The sequence below is a fragment of the Emys orbicularis genome, chromosome 2 (assembly GCF_028017835.1).
Source record: "Emys orbicularis isolate rEmyOrb1 chromosome 2, rEmyOrb1.hap1, whole genome shotgun sequence".
Taxonomy (NCBI): domain Eukaryota; kingdom Metazoa; phylum Chordata; order Testudines; family Emydidae; genus Emys; species Emys orbicularis.
This window is the reverse complement of record NC_088684.1, coordinates 108,930,809-108,947,815: the sequence shown is the minus strand read 5'-3', so window position 1 is coordinate 108,947,815 and position 17,007 is coordinate 108,930,809. Positions and strand designations below refer to the sequence as shown.

The following is a 17,007-nucleotide window of genomic DNA, read 5'->3' as shown; positions in this document are numbered from 1 at the left end:
AAATTTTCCATGCTATTTTTCTCTCAGTGTAACAATTATCCAATTCAAATCCCCAGAAGGGTTTTGCAAGTGCATGTCTAAAGGCCACCTCCTTTCTACTTACATAAGAACAGCCATACTGGATCAGACCAAAGGTCCATCTAGCCCAGTAGCCTGTCTTCCGACAGCGAGCAATGCCAGGTGCCCCAGAGGGAATGAACAGAACAGGCAATCATCAAGTGATCCATCCTGTCGCCTGTTCCCAGCTTCTGGCAAACAGAGGCTAGGGACAACATGCCTGCCCATCCTGGCTAATAGCCATTGATGGACCTATCCTCCATGAATTTATCTAGTTCTTTTTTGAACCCTGTTATAGTCTTGGCCTTCACAACATCCTCTGGCAAAGAGTTCCACAGGTTGACTGTGCGTCGTGTGAAGAAATACTTCCTTTTGTTTGTTTTTAAACCTGCTGCCTACTAATTTCACAAACAAAAGGAAGTATTTCTTCACACGACGCACAGTCAACCTGTGGAACTCTTTGCCAGAGGATGTTGTTATAAGGCCAAGACTATAACAGGGTTCAAAAAAGTGTTCTTGTGTTATGAGAAGAAGTAAATAACACTTCCTTATTTACTTTCTCCACACCAGGCATGATTTTATGGACCTCTATAAAATACTCCCTTAGTCATCTCTATCCTAGTCTCTACCAGCTCTTAATCCATGATTATTTCTAATAATTTTTAAAGAAGATCCAAAAATTATGGTTAGTGTGTTTTTTCTTCACTACTTACTACTTGAACTGTGTAAATTCAATCAGTTTATCTGGGTCTTTCTAGCTTTCTCAGAGTGATTGTTTCATAGAAGGACCTCACAGTTTCTATGTAACAGCCATGTCTCAGGATGTGGTGGAAGTGATTTTTCTTTCTTTAAGTGACAAGTGGTCTTTAATGGAGCTTTGTTTACATATACTAAATGCTTAAAAGCTAGGACATGTTGATGAGTCTCCAAATGGGGGATAAGAATAAAAGCAATAAACAAATTCAGTTTGCTGAGAAGCAGTAATTTGAAGAATTCATTTGTCAAACAAGTCAGAAAAAATCCAGTCTACGTTCAGATAAAACATTCAGCTACAATTGGCCCAAGCTAAAAACGTGGATAAGAATATCCTTGAGCTAGGGAAAAGTCCAGATCTAAACTTCTTAAGGCAGCATAAGAATGCATCAAACCAAAACCACTCATTCAAACACCTCTGAACTTTGAGAAAATTCAGGTCTTGATTTATACTTGATTACTCAGGCCTATCTCTGAATACACTTGGCTCCCCATGCTCAACTTTTTGGCAATGTCATAAAATATGATTTGATGCCTTTTAAAAGATATTATTCACAATGGGCCATGTTTGGCGATAATAAATATGTTATAGCTTTTTTCCCCAGTGATTATGCTCCCTTGAATGTTATTGAATCTGTGTGTTTTGTTAAAAGGTTTCCTCCTCATAGTCACTCTTCTTAATCCAGGAGTGAAAAACTGTGATTACTACACCTATTGCCATGGGAACGAATATGATGTCACAAATACAGCATTGTGATATCGCTGCGGAGGGAGGAGGAAGATGGGCTGTGAAGGAATAAACCATTTTTGTTTACACACTGTCTTGTGTAGAAAATGTGGTTAAAGAGTTCTGAAAAATGTGAAAGGTGAATGGACTTGTTTTATCCTTCTATATCTGGAGGTTTTCCACAGCATCACAGTTCCTCATCACTCACAGATGGTTATTACTGTTTCATTCTATCATTATGAAATTTCAACAAATTTGGATCTGGCAGCAGCCTGTGTCTAGCTCATTTTTACAAATTATTGCAAATAATACAGAAAGATGCTGGGGCTTTGTTTGCTTTTGTGGGGTTGTGGACAAAGGTGTATGTCTAAAATATTTTGATTTCTGACACCCTATTCATAATGAGTGAAAAAATCAGATTGACTTTTTGCATTGAAGTTTCACATTTGAACAACGTGTATATTACACCATGCAATTTCAAACTATGTTAATTTCATGTAATCAAATGGTCAATATTATCTTACAGGCAGTTTAATTTATTTTATTTTATTGTTTTAGCTGCTAATTTAGCCAAAGGCACTCTGTTAAATTCAAGAGGAAGTTTCTGTAGGCATCCTCCTTCAGGTAGCATTTTATGGGTTTTACTCTCAGACTCATCTCGTTACCTTTCTATTTTCCAGGTTGGTGAGAGACAGAGAGTTCTGGTAACAGAAGAATCTTTTGATTCCCAGTTTTATGTTGCTCACAATCAATTCTACGAGCAGGTACTGTAAAATAAATAAACAAAATTAAAATCTCAATCGTTTTCTTTTTACTTTCTGGTAATCTCCCTAAACAAGGCCAACAGTAAAAGTGCTACAGTTCAAAAGACAGGCAAAGGAAAAAATGTTGCCTGCCAAGAGGGGTACAACTGTCTAGACTCATTAATGGGAGATTCTGCATCGTGGTGTTTTGTAGCTGTGAAAATACCATAAATGAATTAAAAAATATGTAATGGATATTTGTGTACATGGATACACATAAAAAATTGATGATTTTCAGTAATCTTTCAGATAGCACTTCTGGACACTGCAATTTGGCAAAGTCTTTGTTAAAAAAGAATAGAAAAAAGGCAAGAAAGATCTTGATTCAGAAGGAGCTTTTGCCTCTCATGTTTAGACTCATAGCACTTCAATCTTAAATATATGCAATTTGTTTTTAAGTATTTGTTTGCAAATGAAATCCTTCCACGTAGAACACAACCCTTCTGAACTACAATACCCGCCTCACAAAATTATCAGCATTACTTAAATGCAGATAATTTGCCCCCAGACATTAAGGGTTAATTTAGTTTTCTTGCAATTGTCTGTATTTCACTTAGTTTTTGCAAAAAAAAAAAAAAAAAAAAAAAAAAAAGTTAAGCTAGTATTCCTTTGTTTTACTGCCATATAACGTTGCAAGCACCTGTCTAATTTTCTGCATAGTGTATGGTAGATCTCTTTCAGCATTGTGTCACCACTTGACCTTGGGTGCCTTACAGTGCTTTGCTGCTGTAGCTCCCAGCCTGGGATTCTCACAGCAAGCCTATAAGCATGCAGGTCACACCCTGAGTGTCTGTGTACTAGATAGCCCTGGCTTGCAGCACTAACCCTAGCAGCCTGTCTACAGCCCCACTGATTTTCACCAGCCCTGCTTACAACCAGCAGGGAGATCCTAACACACTCCCAGTCCTGAATTTCCCCAAAACCATGTGTCCTGAAGTGTCCAGCCCTCACTTGGACCATTCAGAGAAATAATACGGTTAATTGCTGCTTTAAAGAGACAAAAGCACATTACAGCTTATTAACTTAAGGGGGGGGAATACAACCTTCCCTTCAAGCACAGCACTGAGATGGTTTATAGTAAAAATAAAACACATTCATTAACAAAATATAGGTGTTCGAATATAAGGAAAGAAGATAGAGTTACAAGTAAAATGCTTTCTAGTGGCTAAGACTTGACTTAACAAGCTGCAGTCTTTGTTCAAGGTAGATTTCTTGCCAATCTTCCTTTTGGCCACCCATGGGTAACTTTCTCTCAGTCAGGACCTACCACAGAAGCATAAGGGACCGGTTTCTCTTACCTTCATAGGTGAAAGATCTTTGCCTAAGCAAGTTTCTCATTCAGTTTCCATAGACTTCAGTCCCCCCTTGGTTGAATTATCCATCTTTCTCAGCTTGCAAGAACTCTGTTCCCTTGTGTCTGTCTAATGATGGATACCAAAGATGGCTTCTGTCTTTCTCATATCTTCCAAAGTTCAATTACCTTTTTCCAAGAGGCAAGATGACCTCATGCTGCTGTTTCCTTTGTGTGGGATTCCCATCCCCTTGTTTGTAAATGGACTTCCATAGTTTTGATTCCACCATGCTTAATGTACATAGAAGACTGGTAAATAGCTTTGCCATTCCCTCCTGTATGAGAGACACCTTTTTCTTCCTTTGTTTGGATACAGACTGTAAAGCCTAATAATCAATGTAATCAATATAATTCCTTATGTAGTGTTAATACATACATTTTACAATAATATTAATCAGTTTGTCACGGGCTTTCATAGAACATGCTTTTATAATACAGTTATATTGTATACAATTAGTTGATTCAATTGCTTATGACTTAAAGTTCAGACCCTCTGTTTTTATAGCCCAGAGAAAGTTTCTTTTCCCTTTTGAAAGCTGTCTCCTCTCCCACTTGTTAGCTTAATACAGGGGTAGGCAACCTATAGCATGCGTGCCAAAGGCGGCACGCAAGTGTTTTTCAGTGGCACTCACACTGCCCGGGTCCTGGCCACCGGTCTGGGGGGTTCTACATTTTAATTTAATTTTAAATAAAGCTTCTTAAACATCTTAAAAACCTTATTTACTTTATACAACAATAGTTTAGTTATATATTATAGACTTATAGAAAGAGACCTTCTAAAAACGTTAAAACGTATTACTGGCACGCAAAACCTTAAATTAGAGTGAATAAATGAAGACTTGGCACACCACTTCTGAAAGGTTGCCGACTCCTGGCTTAACAGCTTTGTATACCTAGATCTAGGGCAGACCTGTTTACTAACTCCCCTTGATATGCCTGGTTTAAATACACTTTAGTCATAAGTCCAGCATATATCCATAATTCTCAATACACACTATGTACACACATCATTTTTAAATACATAAGAAGCAGGAAGCCTGCCAAACAATCACTGGATGATTGAGGTGCTGTAGAAGTACTCAAGAAAGACCAGGCCATTGTAGAGAAGCTAAATGAATTCTTTGATTCAGTTTTCACTGCAGATGATGTGAGGGAAATTCACACACCTGAGCCAGTCTTATTATGTGACATTTCTGGGGAAATGACCCAGATTCAGGTGTCAGTAGAGGAGGTTTTGGAACAAATTGATAAATTAAACAGTAATAAGTCACCAGACTAGATGGTATTCACCCAAGAGTTCTGAAGGAACTCAAATCTGAAATTGCAGAATTACGAATTGTGGTATGTAACTTATCACTTAAATCAGCCTATGTACCAGATGACTGGTGAATAACTAATTGATGGCAATTTTTTTTAAATAAAAAAGGCTACAGAGGCAATCCTGGTAATTATAGGCCCATAAGTCTAACTTCAGTACCAGGCAGATTGGTTGAAACTATAGTAAAAAGCAGAATTATCAGACTCATAGATAAACACGATATGTTGGGGAAGAGTCATCATGATGGCTTTTGAAATTATGCCTCACCAATCTGTTAATATTCTTTGAGGGGTCAAAAAACATGTGGACAAGGATGATCCAATGGATATAGTGTATTTGGACTTTCAGAAAGCCTTTGACAAGGTCCCTCACTAAAGACTCTTAAGAAAAGAATCATGGGATGTCTACACTGCAGTGTAAGCCCAAGGTTAGTAGAACTCAAACTTGCAGGCCCCGGGTTTCTTAACCTAGGGCTTGAGTGTCTACACACATTTGTAACCCCGGTTAGGAGTTGCTGAACTCTGGAGCCTGGGGATCCAGAGTCTACACTGGATTATGTAGGCCCGAATCCAACCACCCATATCCGAAACTTTCTAGCACCCTCCCAAAATGTGGCTGCTCTAGCCCTTTGTTCATGGTGCAGTGTGGGAAAACTTGATTGTCCACCAAACTTGACTGTCCAGAGGACAAAGAAAGTTGACCCATGGGATTGTGGAATTCTTTTGGCAGACTTGCAGAGCATGAGTCCAGTGGGGCTACGCCTACACTGCAAAGCAAGAGGGCTTGACTGCTGGGTCCTGGCTTGACTGAAGCTCAGACCCTCCACCTCCATGGGGTCCTGGGAACCTGGGTCTGAGTCCTGAGTTAGTGCAATTTGTGTGAAGATGGAAGGGGGGTTAAGCCTGAGCCTGAGTGCAAACCCTGGGCTTACGTTGAAGTGTAGACGTACCCCAAGAGGCCACAATCAAGATACGGGTGAGGCTCTGTATAAACACATATGGACATTGTTTATGCCATGAAGATCTTACAGCTGAAGAACCAATAGGTTATCTTGTAATTAAAGAGATGAAAACAGAAAGAGTTAGAGACATCTAGTAGAGTTATCTTGAGCAAGTAACCTTCGGATTTGATTCCTGATCTAAATTTTGCAGCTCACACCCACCTCTTTTGTCTGCCAAAGGTATTACTCAGGCAGTTAAGCATAGTTAAAAAGAGCAGACCTAATGCTGAATAGCTCTTTGGGAGTACAAATGGGAGATATTACCAAACAGAGATGTTTTTTAGGGGGAAGTAGAGCATGCAGGTGAATGAGATTTGAGTTTTTCAGGTTTCACACTGACCTTTCACCAAAATTCTGCTTTCTGAATGAAATCTGTGGTGACTTGAGTCCTAAGACATTCAACATAGGAAATGTCTGTACCATCTGAACAATTTCTTTTAAAGGTTCTCGTGCCAAAGGATCCTGAATTCATGGGTAAAATGGTAGAAGTGGACATTTATGAAGCAGGGAAACATTTTATGAAGGGGCGGCCAGTGTCAGATGCCAATGTGTTCACTCCATCCATCACCAGACCGCTAGCAAAAGGAGAGGTTTCCGGTATAACAGAGGTGAGTAAAAGACATTTTCTGCTTTACTACACCAGTAAAACAGCAGCTGTTCAAGAATAATGATTCCAGGCTCTGTTTCTGTTTTCATTTATAGTTCCCTTTTTATGTAGGTATGAAGTTTTAATCTTCTGACAGTTTGAAATCTGAATTTAAAAGATGTTTTTGCTAATGCCCATAGCTTTATTTTTTTGCCCGTAAAGACAATAATAAACTTGTTTCTTGTTCCAGGATGTAACATGAGGAAAGAAATTATTAGCAGGGAAAAGATTCAACACCAGTGATTTATATAATGTAGTATATCTCTAACCTAGTAAACTTTAGGAAAGAGTTGTATATTTTTCTTTACCAAAATATTTGTAATATAGAATACATTAATTTTAAGCCTGTATTAAAATACCTCAATGTACATCTTTCCAGAGGTTCAGATTCCACCAGTGGAGAGAAGTATTGTATATTTCTAACATATTCGGTCGAAGCTAGACAGCTGATTTAGTCATGCAGAGAACATAAAACTTTTTTTTCTTTTTTTAAAAGTAACTTTATCCTGTATTTTATACCTTGGCAAATATGGCAGTTTACCAAGTGTTCTCTTACATGTCATGGAGCTCCTGTTGTAAAAGCTGATGGAGTGTGAAATGAGAATGTGTATCACATTTCTAGGCATCATTTGATGTCCTTTCTCCAGCAGAATTATTAGGAGCTCCAAAAATATATGTAGCACTAGTTTAGTGTATGGAAGAAAGATACCTGACAATTTATTTAGTCACCTTGCTGCTTTTTCCTTTTTACAGTAAATTGTAGACAATTATTAATAAGAAAAAACATTTCAGTCATTGTTACAGTGTGAGATGGTTGTTTTAAAATGGACACATGTGGACTAATGCTCAGATAAGTTAGAATGATATCTTGAAGAGGTTTGGCTGTGGAAACACAGTACAACAGTGTAATAAATTTGTACGTGCAGTAATGTGTTTGACACATCATGAAACATAAGTAATAACTGCAGAGCGAGTGTGTGTGTGTGTGTTGGGGTTTTGGTTTTTGGCCTGGCATAGGTCTGTTAAGGGAGAAAGCAGCCAAAATCTCAAAGTGTCTGATTGGACTTAACTACTTAAACACAGCTGGTTTTTTCATCACGTTTTTTAAAAATAATCCACTGGAACAGAACCAGAGCTGTCATTAAGCTGAGTGTGTGCTGCCAAAAGCTTGTAGCATGGGAATGAGCAGACTTGAATGCTGACTGATATTTTATATGTTAGAGAGAGAGAAAAATTATTAGAACCAACATGATTCAAGTGGTTTCAAAACAACTGCGGAGATACAGGCAAGGTGCAAAGTTCTCAAGTGATGTGCTACTGCCATTTGATCAGCGCCTGTACTGTCCAAATGCAAGGCAACAACAGGGATATGAAACCCCAAATGGCCTTCATAACTTTTTTGGCTGATTGACTTTGTTCCTTTAAGGAGTCGTATTACTTATAGTTTCTTTATTGGACATGTTAAGAAAAGACGGCAGGACCTAGAGCTGTAGCTACCTGTGTCATCTTCAATAGTGGGAAGCTAAATCTAACGGTTTTGAACCAGGCTTCAGTCATTTTATACTTCCTGCCGTTATTTTCAGCATTTCCCACTAACAGATGTTTCTCTAATACTCAGGAGATGATTCTGGTACTTTCTTTACATACTCTGCTAGGAAATACATAGGATGGCACTCTGGTGTTTGTTTGTTTTTCCTTTATTGCTTTTACTTGGAAGAAAAGATACACTTAATAGTTATTATTAGGGTTGGACGTTTGGCAAAAATTTGAGGGACAGTTTTTTCCCCCACGGATCAGCTTGAGAAAACCAATTCTAGCTCAGAATTTTTGTGCAAAAACTGCATGGCAGCCATCTTTGATGTCTTTGGCTTATGGAAAGAAAACAGGGAGATGTATGTTTGACTGTGTGTTGCTCTTTACATTTATAATATGTTATATTCATATGTATGCACACAACAGATTGGGGGGATGGACACATCTTGGGAAATATATATTCTGATTCTGCCTCTGGAAGTGGAACAGGGCTCTGCAGTATTGCCAACCTCAAGAGATCAAAAATCATGAGATTGACCCCCAAAATCATGAGGGTTTTTTGTTTTGTTTTTTAAATCAGGTCATGTTTTTAGTGCGTCTTTTGTCTCAACTCTCCTCTACTCTTCTGCCAAAGTTTGTGTTAATTTCTGGTTGAAAAATCAGCCTTTAATGCACACAAATATGGACACCTCTCTCTGGCTGCTGACATGGAGACTCCACTTACCCTTTCCTTGACCCTAAGATAGAGGAACAGCCATTCATTTCTTATTATTGTTTTGATTCTCTCCCCTTCTAGTTTATTTTCTTTGATAAAAGAAAGATGGGATGGTAAATAGCTTGAGAACCACTGACCTACTTAATGTATCATGACTCACACTCACATATAGAATTTATAATATTTTTTAGGGTTGATGAGTTAGAGATATATTTATTTATTTAATTAATTAATTAATGTAATTATTTAAATTAAATAACTTTACATTAATTCCTGCTTTCTGAATTTAGCTGAACAGCATGTGGATGAGTATGTCAGGAGGGGGTCTTAGACAAAAATGAACATTGTACATTGTATGCAACAGCAGAAGAGAAATATGCTTCTGCTTATGTTTATGTAGTACTGCAATAAAAGAACAGATGACATTCACAAGTAAGTATGAAATAACTCATCAGTGTTAGCTAATGGGCAGTTGACCAGTAACCAGCCTCCTCGGGGCGCACAGTGTTATGTAATGTCTCTTCAATTAAATATTTTTTAAAAAGAAGTGTTGTAAGTACTTGTAATATTCCAAAATTGACAGTGTTTCAATGCAAAAACTTATTCATATAAGCGATGATGTCACAGTAAAAACAATGTGGGCTTGGTTTAGCCTTCTGCCAGAAGCAGGACTTCCCACCCAAACTTTTCTGCTCCCGAGACTGGGCCTCGCACCCCACCCATGCTGGCTCTACTTCTCCCTGCTCCGGACCCGCCCCGCCACAACCCTTTCTTCTTCTTCAAGTGATTGCTCATATGTATTCCACAATAGGTGTGCGTGCTCGCCTCGTGCACCAGTGCCGGAAGTTTTTCCCCTAGCAGCACCCGGAGGGGAGCGCCTCAGCGACCCCTGGAGTGGTGCCTCCATGGTGCGGTATAAGGGGCGCTGCGTGCTCCCCCCACCCTCAGTTCCTTCTTGCCGCCAGTGAAGGTGCTTCGGAACCGTTCTGTTCCAGCTTTGCTGTAGCTCGTCCCCAAAACTGCTTGTTCGTTCAGTGTATGGTACCTATAGTTAGTTCGTTGTTTAGTTAGTTTCGTTTAGTAGAGCACCCGGGCTGGGGCATGCCCCGCGCCCCGGGTTTTAAGTCGTGCGACACTTGTAGGCAATCTATGCCTCTGAGTGATCCGCACACGAACTGTCTGCGCTGTTTGGGGGAAACCCATCTCAGCGATTGCTGCAAGATTTGCAAGTCATTTAAGCCTCGGACCAAGAGAGAAAGGGACATTAGGCTCCAGGCTATTCTGATGGAGTCGGCGCTGACCTCAGCTCTGGCGCACCTCTCCAAGTCGGCACCGGGCACCACGGTGTTGGTGCGCAGTGACCCTTCGGCGCCATCGACCAGTCGGCACCGCTCCCCGTCCACGGGGCATGCCAAGAAGGCTAGAAAGAGGCCTTCTTTGCCATGGCCCGGAGTAAACCCAGGACAGAGGCTAGACCCATGTCGGGCAGTCTTCGATCCCCACTGGCCTCTAGGCCTCCGACTCAAGTCGAGCAGAGTAGTCCAGCCCATTCGGAGCAGACCTCCCCGGATGTCCGGATGCCCTCCACGCCAGAGGCCCTGCAGGCGGCCCAGGATGTTATGTCCATGCCGGTACCAGGAGCACCGCCGATGTCGGCCCCGCGCTCCAGAGGCAAGCTGCCACTGTGATCTCCGCAGTCGCCCCTGGCTCGGTACTGGTCTTGGTTGAGGGAACATTCCCGACACCATTCTCCGCCCAGCGACCAGTCAGGGCAAAGTCCACGTGGATCGCCCTTGATGCCCCCCAGACTGTCTGGTTGGGTTCCGTCCAACCGAGACTCTCAGCACCGCTCCACCTCGAGGAGCGAACACCGATGGGACCGAGGCAAACGTCGCCTCGTCTCAGAGGGGTTTATCGCAGCCGGTCATGGCACGGACGTCGACGTCATTCCCGTTCAGCGTCCCGCTCCAGGACCCCACCACGGCACCCTCTCCGCAGCCCTGGGCATCGATTGCCAGCGTCTCGCTGTCGTGGGTCCGCCCATCAGAGCCGATCGCGGAGCAACTGTTACCGACGGTACCAGTCCTCCAGCCTGGCCGAACAACTGGCTCTGCTGGTGCCACAGCAGGTGCAGTGGCACTGGGCCCTTTGGCTGGCCCAATGGTACCAGTGGGGACTGTGGCCCCCAACGCAGCCCCTAGTGGGGGCTCGCTCGGTGGCTGGAGCCTCAGAAGGACCATCGTCCTCCCTCTCCAGACCTCCGAGGAAGGAGTCGGTGGGACGTAACTGACCACCGAGCCCCCATACACGGTGTTTCTTAAGGATAAGGTCCAGCTCTGCCCACACCCTTCGTTCCTCCCGAAGGTGGTCTCCGTCTATCACATGGGTCAGGACACTTTTCTGCCGGTCCTCTGCCCCAAGCCCCATGCGTCCAGTGAGGAGCGCCATCTCCACGCTGGATGTGAGATGGGCTCTGGCTTTCTACCTGGCGCGGACTAAGACATTCAGAAAGTCCTCACAACTGTTCATCACCTTGGCCGAGTGCATGAAAGGTCGGCCGATCTCCACTCAGCGGCTCTCCAACTGGATCACTTCGTGCATCCGTACCTGTTATGACCTGGCAGGAATCCCTTCGCCACCAATTGTGAAGGCGCACTTGACTAGGGTGCAGGCCTCGTCGGCTGCCTTTTTAGCCCATGTCCCCATTCAGGACATTTGCAAGGCTGCCACGTGGTCTTCAGTTCACACATTGACCTTGCACTGTGCGATCGTCTCCCAAATCAGGGATGACGCCAGGTTCAGCAGGGTACTCCGTTGCGAGAGTCTGTTAACTCCTACCCACCTCCAACGGCTATAGCTTGGAATCACCTATTGTGGAATACACATGAGCAATCACTCGAAGAAGAAAAGACAGTTACTTTTTCCGTAACTGGTGTGCTTCGAGATGTGTTGCTCATGTCTATTCCACATCCCTCCCTCCTTCCCCTGTGTTGGGAGTTGTATGATAAGAAGGAACTGAGGGTGGGGGAGCGTGCAACGCCCCTTATACCACGCCATGGAGGCACCACTCCAGGGGTCGCTGAGGCGCTCTCCTACGGGTACTGCTAGGGGAAATACTTCCGGCACCGATGCACGTGGCGAGCACGCACACCTATTGTGGAATAGACATGAGCAACACATCTCGAAGAACACCAGTTACAGAAAAGGTAACTGTCTTTTCGTTCCTCCCCACATCCCACTTTACCCTATTCCCCCGAATCTGCCTCCCCACTGCCCTTCCTCCCCATCCACCTTTCAGTGTCTCTTCTGCTCCTCACAATTCCCTGTGTCCTGTCTAGCCTCCTGAACCATACAGTGGCAGTCATTTTGCCTGTGGCCTGGCTTCAGTCTCAGTGAAAACAGTGGGAGGTAGTAGTTCACTTTATTAAGGGCAGCCTCACTTTCACATGCAACAAGACTGTAGGGACCTGGCAGCCATCTTGCTGGCTTCAGCCCCATTGACAGTAATAGGAGATAATCACCATATTGAATAAGAGAAAATTCATGGGTGGACAGCTTTTCATCATGTTTTCATCAGACACATAAAAAAACCACCTCAAAATCTCTACAGTTGCAATAAAATGAGGTGAGTTGGCAATACTAGACTGTACCAGTTTTTGAAAGAGGAAATGCAAAACTCATGCATTTTTATTAGCTTTTCCACAATTACAACAAATTAACAGTATGTGGGATGGAGGAGAAATTTTAAATGATGCTTGTACAAAAATTCAAACTTACATCCCTCTTCCCACCTGCCTGCCCAACCCCTTCCACACACAAACAGGCTGAGCCAGTTTTGAGGTTCCAAGGAGTTGGCAGCTGTAAGATGGTAACCAGCTGCCAGATGGTTCTTTTATGAGCCATCAGACTGCTGTCACTCAGCATAACTGTCTCTTAGACAGCCAGAAGCTCTTGTAGTTAGAAGCCAGTATCTTGCAGCTGGCAATGCAAGCAGCTGAGATACCTAGGGGATTTGAAGTAGATATACATACAGTGTCACCAGTATTGGGCCCTCTTCTGCTTCTGTCAGTGGTCCTCTCATTGCAAATTTTTCTTCTCATCCTTTCACTGTCTGTTGGGATGGAGCAGGTTTTCAAGATGGCAGCCATTTGAAGAATCATCTGAATTTAAATGTAAATATAGGCAGTCTGGAGCAAGAGGAGTGAGTAAGGATATAGGTCCCATATCAGTGAAGCACTTAAGCATATGCTTATGTCCATTCCTGTTCAGCAAAGCACTTAAGCACATGCTTAACTCCCAAATAAGTCAGTGAGACTTCAGTACATGCCTTAAAGTTAAGCACGTGCATAGTGCTTTGCTGAATAGGATGGAGTGCTGACTTAGGGCCATGACAGTGGTGATTGATGGTTAAGGATATTACAGTGCAGTAGCAAAGTGAATATGTTCTCCATAGTGTACCATAAGCATTATTTAGTGTTATAGTCACTGTTCACTGTTATAGTCACCAAAAATATTACTGTTTTGAAAGATTTTACTGTTTCCAGCAATACTCCCTCTTTCTACTAAAAACAGAAGAATATTTCAAACTGTACACATTAAGAGCAAACAATATGACAAAGAATATATTTTTTACAATTGAAAACCTCAGAATGCAAAGTTACATGTAAAAGCAAGCTGCAAACCAGCCTGAACACAGAAAAACTGCATATAAATTGCATGATGGGAGAAACCTCAAACAGAGCAGAGTATAGATGACTGTGTGAAACTGTTTGGAGTGGAGCTGGACTGCTTTCATGGGAAGAAGAAATAGAAGCCCGTTCCCTGCCTGCTGCATAACCTCCAGCAGTTTTCTATGATTAGCTCATAGAGAACACTCAAACTACAATGCAAAATTAGCCAAAATGGCTTCTGCTGCCCCACTTGACAAACATGCGTGAGACTCAGGCAATCAGGGAACCAAAGTCAGTGTCATGTAAGTTGTGACCAGTCACCATCAACCATGTTTAAACTTCAAAGAGGTAATGCAAAAATTTCACACAAACTTTCATAAAGATTTTACTATCATAAAATGTTCCTAATTTAGTAAATATTTTTGCCAATTCATAAGCAGACAAAGTTTGAAGGAATATTTCACCCAGCTGTTTTTGTTGCTTTTTAAAAAAAAATGTATAAAAATACATCTCATGTATACATAAGTTGAATACATGTTGGTTAAGGATAATAAAAGCTTCCTCTCACAGTTACCCTCCCCGTCAAATCCCACCCTCTTAGAAAAAGCCTGAGTGAATAGATGGGCCCGGCAAAATGCCCTGAGGTTCAACCACCTCAGACTCTGTTGGAAAAAGGGAGGAAGTGAGCCTCCGAATCAAGGGCTCTGAACTTAAGAATGCCCAACCTCCAAGTGAACAGATCTAGGGACTGTAGTAGATGTGTTATATTCTAAGGCACTGCATAGCTGTTGTTTATCTGGACCAAAATTTTGCCTTAAAAGTAGAATTTTCAGTAAGAGCCACTGACAAGTGTACAGTTATAGTGATTCATAGGAAGATTAGTTTCAAACAAGTAAACTATGATGATTAAATCCTTTCCAGATTTCTCCTGGTTTAGACTGGTGTAATCTCTGGTCCAGCAGTAGAAAGTTTGCCAGAAGGGGATATAACCATGATGGGAATTTATATCTCATTGTGCCAGATTTAGGTGCCATTTCAGCAAAGGCCGTAAGCAAGTGCCTAAATCCAGTTAAAATCAATGGGACTTAAGCATATGCTTAAGGGCTTTGCTGAATCAGGGTCCTAATGAATCTAGCAAAATGTCTACATGCTTTGGGCATTTAAAAAAATGTTATAGATTGTTTTCTAGATCCAAGCAAACTTGTCATGAATTATTGCCTGCAATCTTTTTTTTTTTTTAATCAGATAATGAAAATCTGTATCTTAATTCTACAATTAGTGATTAGGTCTGTTGAGTTTCATAAAAGATAAAAATATGATGTAAAGCTATAGACATGATATGCCTACGTGTAGGTACATAGGACCTGATTCAGCAAAGCACTTACTTACGCACTTAATGTGCATCCTTATTCAAAAGAGCACTTAAGCAAGCATAGCCATGTGCTTAAAAGATGTGAAGAATAGAGGTTGACCTAACCATGTCCTTAAATGCTTTGCTGAATTGATGCCCATGTTATTGCTGTGCATACTGAGTTTCCTGTCAATGCTTAATAAATAAAATAACTATCAGCAATAAGCATCATAACTGTATGACAATGGTCCGAATTTTATTTACTTTTTAAGTAACATTTCATGTGCTTCATTAAATTGCATTAAGTAAGTATGGGTTAAATCTTGTCATAGATCTATCAGCCTGCTTACACTCTCTAGGGGCTTTTCAGCATAAAAAAACCCAAAGGAACGTACAAGGTTCCTACTCAAGGATTAACCTAAACCAGAGCACCCGTAAGAAAACAAGTACCTGCAAGAGAACTGCTCTGTTGTTAGAAATTCAAACAGGATGAGTTAAGACTTAGGCACTACAAAATGATTCCACTTGTTTACACAAGCTCTGTGTCATGAGTGGGACAAGTGAAACAGTTAAGCTGCAAGCTGAGGAATTTATAATTGTAAAGAACAGTGTTAATGGTCTCTGGGAGAAGTTAAGGGCAAGGCTGTCAGTCATCGTTGAATGTATCACCACACCCAGATCCTCTGAGCCTGAGATCCCTTTGGTGGGAAAGTTTCATCATATGACAAAATGTAGAAAGAAAAAAATAGTCTTTTTCTGTAGAAATTATCTGAATGTATAGGCATGCTGATTTTGGGTTTATCATAACTCTGGTTTTCTTAATATGCCTCAGTTCCCCTTCCTCTTGATATAGATTTAGATATCTCTTCAGTCAGCTAATTTATACACTGTTTCAATTGCTGTCTATGGTAACTTGTTCCACATGTTTTATTACCCTTTGTGTGAACTAGTTTTGCCATATTTATAACGTTTCTCATTTCATAATTCTCAGCTTGTTCCCTAGGTTAAGACTTTTAAAAATAAAAAGGGATCTTTAGGAGAAGCGAGTAGCAGCCAGAAGAGAGACCCGGGGAATGAGCCTCCCCAGTGGTTGATCAGTCAGTCAATCTGTCTTTGTCTGTTTCTTTCATGGGATCTGGTGACATTTCACCTCAGGATGTCTCTCTAAACTCTAGAAGAGCTTCACTCTCCCAGTCAGCAGAGATGTTTTTTCTAGTCACTAGCAAAAGGTGACCCTTAAACTTAACTAAATCTGATCTCTGCTGTCAGCAAACAGAAAAGCCTTGTTTATAGGCTGCCAAAAAGAACAATCAACAAAGCATTGCTTAAAGGGGAGTCTCTGATTTTAGGGAGAAAGTGCTGCCTCACAGGCAAAATAATATGGAGATGGAAAAAAATACACTCTCTACTAAAGTGATTTAAAGCAGAAATGAAATAAATAGATCTCTAACATCTGAACTGAAGACTTCCTTCAAGGACTTAGGGTTGGTCTATACTAGGAAGTTTTACTGGCATAGGTTAGGAGTGGGGGGGGGGGAGGGGAGGAGAAATCACACCCTGACTGACATTGCTATGCCAGCAAAAGCCCTAGTGTAGATGCAGTTATGCCAGCAAAAAAGCCCTTTTGCTGGAATAACATATTTCACTGAAGGAACTGATATAAGCTATACTTGAAAAAGAACTGTTTTGGTGCCATGAGCTGCACCTCTATTAAGGGTGTATAATTCTAGGAGTATGTCTATACTGACAAACCTTTTTAAATGTACACAAGGCCTTGGAAAGAGACATGCAAGAACTGTCTGACCAGGAAACTGAAATAGAATCTGGTCAGATATCATTTTTGTAACAGAGAAAAGTTTTGAAACAGTTGAAAATGGGAAACAGTACCTAGAACTAAATATTGATGATTTAAAGAGAAAAAAGAACAAGAAAACAAATTAAGGATCAAAAGAGTCCCAGAGAACAAAGATGGAGAATCTAAAATAATCTGTAGAAACCCTATATAGAGACAGAAGAAAGGATGAGAATTCTCTTATACTAATCGATAGAGCTCACAAAACTCTACCTCCACTGAAGATTGTCA

At 41.4% G+C, this 17,007-nt stretch overlaps 1 protein-coding gene across 1 annotated transcript in view; it reads left to right on the top strand.

The window, feature by feature from the left end:
- Window positions 1–17,007, top strand: part of CDKAL1 (CDK5 regulatory subunit associated protein 1 like 1) — a 645,112-nt gene that overhangs the window by 602,359 nt on the left and 25,746 nt on the right. The window contains exons 14-15 of the mRNA XM_065398726.1: window positions 2,218–2,301; window positions 6,453–6,617. Of these exons, the coding sequence (XP_065254798.1) occupies window positions 2,218–2,301; window positions 6,453–6,617 (249 nt within the window). The remainder of the gene's footprint in view (window positions 1–2,217; window positions 2,302–6,452; window positions 6,618–17,007) is intronic.